Source organism: Artibeus jamaicensis, unplaced genomic scaffold, assembly GCF_021234435.1.
Source record: "Artibeus jamaicensis isolate MK-2021 breed Jamaican fruit bat unplaced genomic scaffold, CSHL_Jam_final contig_477, whole genome shotgun sequence".
NCBI classification, from domain to species: domain Eukaryota; kingdom Metazoa; phylum Chordata; class Mammalia; order Chiroptera; family Phyllostomidae; genus Artibeus; species Artibeus jamaicensis.
The window spans coordinates 2,963,570-2,969,825 of record NW_026521854.1 but is presented as its reverse complement, the minus strand read 5'-3'; the positions used below and the strand labels follow the sequence as shown (position 1 = coordinate 2,969,825).

The window sequence follows — 6,256 nt, the reverse complement described above, 5'->3', positions numbered from 1 at the left end:
GCCACTCAAGCCAAGTGACTCTCCTCACGGACTCCGTTCCTTCTGAGGTCAGCTTTAAGGCCAATGGTATTAACCTCACTCTAGAAAAATGAGTTGCTTTGTATTTGGGGTGGGGAGAGCTTTTTTCATGTGCAGATCTCTGGCATTTCTTTCCCTTCTGACAGTGATGGCCTTCCTGAAGAGACCTGGGGAGGTTCCCCTGGGACCACCAGTGACAAAGCTGCAGTGACTCTAGAAATCTGCCCCTGGAGTGGCCTGGGAGACAGACTGCAAGGGGATCCGAGACCACGAAGGTGGCAGCCTGAGAAGGCTGCTGGGAGAAACCCCGTGGGATCCACAGACGCTGAGGGAAAGTTGGAAGAGGGTCAAGGAAGAGCAGGCAGAGAACTTGCTTCAGAGAGGAGAGATTTCTGTTTAATTTCCTGGATTAGTTACTTTTAATGGTTTAAAAAAATCCACATTGTTAATTTACTGCCGAGCCTTTGTAATTTGAGAGCTCCGGGCCTGGCAGGGAGGGCCGGTGGCTGCCGCCTAGTGCAGAGTTGGGTCTCATGATGTGAGCAGGCTGCTGGAGGCCCCACCTGTGTGTACAATGTGCTTAAAGGATTAGAGCCAACTTGGAGATCATGACATGTTTTACCTGGAGTAAGTACCTTATTCTTTAAGCTTCTACTTCCTTGAAGGAGGGGGCCAGAAACCCATCAGTTCTCTAAGGGAATAGGTGCAGGAGACACCCTGCTGGCAGGGCTCTGGGATGGTGTAAGTGCAGGCAGAGGACGGATGTGCCGTTTATATATATTTTATGTGAAATGTATTTTCAATACTTGTGACTTTGAGAGATGTGGCTGAATGAAGGCGTTGTTTTCAGGGAGATGCAGGTGCTGGGGGTGCTGGGGGAGGTAGCAGTGCAAGGGCTCTGGGCGGAGACAAAAGGGGCGTCCTCAAAGAAGTGTCATTATGGTCTACGTGTTCCTGTCAGGGTCTTCAGGAAAGGTAAGTAAACACCCCATGTTCTCTATTTAAACAAAAGATATTCTTGGCCTGGAGCAGGCGATTATTAAACTGAAGACAGAAATTTCTGTCCTCTCCACAGGATTTACTGGGAGCAGAGGTCAGAGCCTTTATAAAAGAATGGCCGTTGTCTGCTGCAGCTGAGCTCCTGCAGTTGGTGATGTGTTCTCCACAGATCGGTCAGGCAGGAGGAGGGTGGGAGAACATGGTAACGAGACCTACGTACACTCAATAACATATGGTTTTTAAGAAACAAAACCTCACACAGATATGTCTAATACAGACACAGTCCTTTATTTTAAAAACACTCATGTTGCAAAAAGTACATAGAAAAATAAAGTTTGGTCAGGGTAGTTTATTAAACTTCAAGTCACAGGTCTCGATATGCTACAGATTAAAGCAGAGTTTGTTACACATGTGGAGAGCCTCAACTAACTTATTAAACAGGATAGAAAGCAGGCCGGGGGGGTGTGTGGCCTGGGGTGCCCTCCAGCTGCCCCTCGGACACCTGCTCACCAGCTCTTCAAATGTCGTTTTGCCAGTTCAGACAGCCGAGTGACTAGTTCCAACGGGAGAAAGGCAAGATGGATGCGCAAACCAAGTAAATTGAAACAAAGACTTTTATTTATTTATTTTTTTGCAACGCAATACATAGCACAGTAAAATGTTCAATACTTGCAGAATTGAAGGTTGTAAGAATTAACTTTAGAAAGTGGGGAGAGAAAGGGTACTGAGCAGAGAATGAGCATGGAGCACCATCTCACCAGACACGTGACCAGAAGGAAGGGGTTTGGGCCATGCTGCCTTCCACACTGCCCAGAAGTGTCAGCGGCACCGGGCATTGTACAGTACTTCAACGTGGAGCTCGAACAATAGAAAGTGGGGTGAAACAGGCCAGCTTTCTGTCTACTTTGGCAGTTTTGCCACCAACAGTAAATTGGCCCTTTTAATAATAGGAGGAAATCGAAAGGTTTCTCACTAAAGAGAATTAAGCGATGGGATCAAGAGATTTCTAGGACTGAGCACCTCATTAGTAGCTGGTTTCCTCATTCTGATGTCTCCTTCTCCCAGGTCACCTGAGACAACTGGGTGAAAATGGAACAGTGGACACATGTCTCCTTTTCCCTCTTCTCCTTCTCTCTGAAGTCACAAGGTGTCTCGTTTTGGGGACCCATTTTTTAATAGGCATTAAACACAGTTCCCAAAACATCTGGATAGATTTTGTTTGTTTTGTAATGGAAGTCATAATGATGTTGTGTTTTGAAAACTGTTTATTTTTTCCTAGCTTCTTCCTGCAAAGTGCTCCAGGCCCATCGGCTTGATCAAGGACCGGGCTCCCTAATGCCCAGGCTGCCTCTTCTTCCCCACCTGCCCGAGCCCTCAATTTCCACTGAACTGCTCAACAGCACCGGCTACGGACCCTGGCTTTGCACTGTTTTCCCTTGTGTGTGGAAGCCACTCCTCCTACCTCCCCTGCCTGCAGGATCCCAAAGAATTGTCAGACTTTGAACTGTAACAACAGCCACCAGAAAGTCCTATAAAAGCAGCGGTGACCTTCTGGAGCTGTCAAATCTTTAAATAGGACTTGGGATTTAATGCTGTGTATTTTTAAAAGAAAAAAAATAAGAATTGTTAGATACCAAAAAATGCATGTCTTTTGGCCAATTCAGAATCTGGCCTCCCCTCCCTTTTTTTTTTTAACCCAGGAAAGATAAAGTTTGGGGGGCAAAAATAGACCAGATCTCAGGCTAAATAAGGAAGACATATGTTAGGTGCAGCCAGACTAAAAGTCTGGACTGAAAAGAAGCCATTCATTCTGTGGGTGATTGCTGTGGAAAAGGAACAAAAAATATAAGGCAGGCGCGTAAAGAATTAATTGCGTGCTCTGTCACGATGCCGTCCGTGTGCATGGTGCGGCCTGAGGACTCTGGAAGCCTTCTCATTCTAAATTCTCAGGCCCCCGGCAAAAGATCCAGAAGAGCTGTTTGGTTGCTGCTTGTTTTTAAATACGTTTTGCTAATAAAATTGCAATGTCCCCAGCAGCAGTGTGGAGACTTCTCCTCTGACTTCTGTCTTGGACATATGGAGACTCATCTGGCCTAAGCCCACTTCTTACAGTAGTGTTCTGTTTATACAGCTTGTCTTAAACCCACAGTGAGCGCTTCTTGGTCTACTTGGGCCGCACTGCAAACGCTTAAATTGGCGTACTCTTGAAAAAGGAATAAAACAAGAAGCAGCTTGTATTTTCATGTCCTCCTACCCATCTCCATTGCCCAAGCCAGAGTGCGCTGAGTGTGACTGGTTTCTCAGCGAGATCCTCTTACTTCCCCCTCTCATGGGGACAAAGACAAACCTTGGTCATAGTCCAAAGCCAATGAGGCTTTTTGAACATAAGTCTAATTCAATAGGTGACATTCTCATCTCGGCTATCTCTTCTCAGGTTCGATCTTTCAGAGTCATTGCTTGGTTACCTCAGAGAACGAAATTACAGGAACGAAATCCTCAGACGCACTGTGGACCCCTCGTACAAAATCAAAGTCAAGTGCTGGAAACCACTTCAAACAGGTCTCTAAAAGCAAAAACGACCTACGTCACGTGGTGGGGGAACTGTTTGGATACTAAATTATTCACTGGTCCAGATCTTCCCCCGGCCCACCAGTGAAGACTCTCGAATTTCCATGCAGACCTCCAGCAGTGCTGGTCTGCATGTCTCTTGCTCCCCAGCCCTCCCTGGTCCTGGCCCCTCTGACCTTGTGGAAAGACCACCTGGGGGAGGCAGTTCTGGATCACGCGTGGGTGGCTGTCATCTGAGCTGGCAGCTACCAGAAAGCTGGGTGCCAGCTTCCCCAGCAGTACAGGTAGGGGTAGTGAGGATAGCTGTGGTACACGGAGAGGAAGGGGGCCCGGGAGAAGCCCTCCTCTTTCAGGGCCGGCAAGGAGGCGTGCTTCTCCAGGCTGCCCAGGTCTGAGGTGAGCTGCTTTCGCTTGGTCTTATAGCGTCTGTTCTGGAACCATATTTTCACCTGGGTCTCGGTGAGCTTGAGGTTCCTGGCCAGGTGAGCCCTTTCAGGGGCTGACAGGTACTTCTGGCGGCTGAACTTCCTCTCTAACTCGACAACCTGAGTGTGGGAGAAGGCGCAACGGGAGCGCTTCTGTGGCTGCTTGGGAGCTTGGGACAAGCTTGCGGAGGTGGCTGAGGTGTTTTCACAGTCCAACAGGTAAGTCTCCATGTGCCTATCTGGAAACAAGAGGGGGAAGAAGGGCGGGGGAAGGAAAAAGTTACATGTTAGCAGGGAAGAGGACAGAATTCAGTCCGCCCTTATCTCTTCAGGGAGTGAACAAACAGTGCACTGTCATCTTGGATACATCTCACTTTTTTCACATGACTAAGCAGCTCTCCGACGTGGGGAGTGAGCACATAATTGTACTATGTGTTAGTTTTCTAATAGCCATCAAGAACCCAAAGTAACAGGCGGTTAGTGGAGGAACTTCCTGCTGCGTCCTTCAGTGGAATGGAGCAGGGATTCTGGGTGTGCGTACTGCGGAGGGGTGGGAGAAAGGAGGCAGGGAAGACACCAAGAAATAAAGTGCCTCGTGAAGAACCCAAGGGCATTTGATGTTAACGTCCGGACGGCAAGAGCGGTTTTGTGACAGGAGAGGCTGTGGGGGCTACCCAAGCACCTTCTCTGGCTTTGATCCGCCCCCACCCCCACCCCGCGGCCACACCGACTTTTTTTTTTCCCCTAAACGAGCCGTTAGGATGCCTCTTAAGGAGAGATGGGAAAGGAAGTAAGTTTACTTTAAATGACCCAACAACGGTGTTCTGTGGACCAGCGGGAACTTCCAACTTTTTTTGTTGCTTTACTGCTCCCGTGATTGGGAACCGAAGGAGGTCTTTGCCGGGCAAATCCTAACGTATTCATATAAGTGATTATCGATTCGTTTTTACACATCAGTTATTGCAGCTGCGAAGAGGTAACGTGAGGCTGGCACCGATCAAAAGTTGCGGGGTGGCTGGGTGGCAGGGTCGGGGTTCCGCCGACTCTGGGGGTACAGTGGCGCTGCGTGCGCTCTGGCTTTTGAGCCCGAGAAGCTCGGAGCCATCGGAGCTCGGAGCCCCGGGCAGGAGAGTCTACATCCTGCGGCACCTGGGCGCTGGCGCTGAGGGTTAATATCTGTGGCGCGCCCGGGGCCGGGAGGCAGTGCAGTTCCTCCGCCTGTCGCCGCGGGCCCCTCATCCCTGCAGCCGGAGCTCCGGGAGGTGCGGCTTGGGCACGCCCGCACTCTCGTGCAGCCTGCAGGAGGTTCGACCTCTGCTGGACCCCACCCGGTCCAGCTCGGCCTCCCAGGCCTCGCAGTTTTACCTGGCTCCGTCTCCGCTGGGGACTCGGCCTCCCGGGGCGCAGCGCCCGGCTGAGAGATGGAATCATCCTCCTGCGCTCCAGCTTCCTCTCTTCTCCCCTGGGGCTCCGACTCTGGGTGTCTCCCCGCGGCCCACTGATGCGGGGGCCCGGGCCGGGGCTGCGGGCTGCTAGAGTGGCCGTCGCGCCGCTCACTGCTGTCGCGCAGGATGTCCTGGATGAGGAAGGAGGTGAGCGGCCTGGCCCGGGTGACCGCCCTCGCCTGCCCGGGCCGTGGCTCCGGAGCCCTGAGCATCCTGCTGGTTCGGCTGCACCCAGGAGGCGGACCAGCTGCTGTGCCTGCGGCCGCCGCCCCACTTTCACTTTCCGCCGCCCGCGCGCGCTTATAGCCCTGGGGGCGCGCGCCGCGCCGACTTCCCATTGGCCGGGGAGACCTGGATTGCGCTGCGGATTGGCCGCCCAGTGCTCCAGGTGAGGGGGCGGAAAAGGGGAGGCCTTCTCACAATCTCGGGTCCCTCTGCCCTAGGAGGTTCCTTCCCAAATTCCTTCTCTTCCCAGCTGGCCTCCTCTGCTATTATGTTGTTGTCCCAGGCTGGGAGAGAAAACCAAAGCGGGTCTCGTCTGTCTCAACCCACGACAGAATGTTTAGATGCTTCCGGGAAATAACGATGCAGGAGAGAAATACTCCACTTAGTTCTTATACAGTAGATTGTTAGCACATCTATCTCTACTCACAAAAGATAGGTGGGGAAACAACCACCATTTCAATTTACAGGTGGGAATTCTGGGTGCCCCATGACAAAGAGAAATTGGTAGCAAAGCTGTGTCTACTAAGGTTCTCAAAGAAGCGTGACAAAAGTGCAGTTCCTGACCCCAGGCTGAAT

General features: G+C 51.3%; 1 protein-coding gene across 1 annotated transcript; it reads right to left on the bottom strand.

Moving 5' to 3' along the window:
- Window positions 1–1,839: 1,839 nt before the first annotated feature.
- NKX3-1 (NK3 homeobox 1) lies at window positions 1,840–5,793 on the bottom strand. The gene is made up of 2 exons (XM_037152822.2): window positions 5,376–5,793; window positions 1,840–4,249 (listed from the first exon to the last, which is right to left on the bottom strand). The coding sequence occupies exons 1-2, from the start codon at window positions 5,791–5,793 to the stop codon at window positions 3,831–3,833; spliced, it is 837 nt and encodes a 278-aa protein (XP_037008717.2). The 3' UTR covers window positions 1,840–3,830.
- Between the last annotated feature and the right edge of the window lie 463 nt (window positions 5,794–6,256).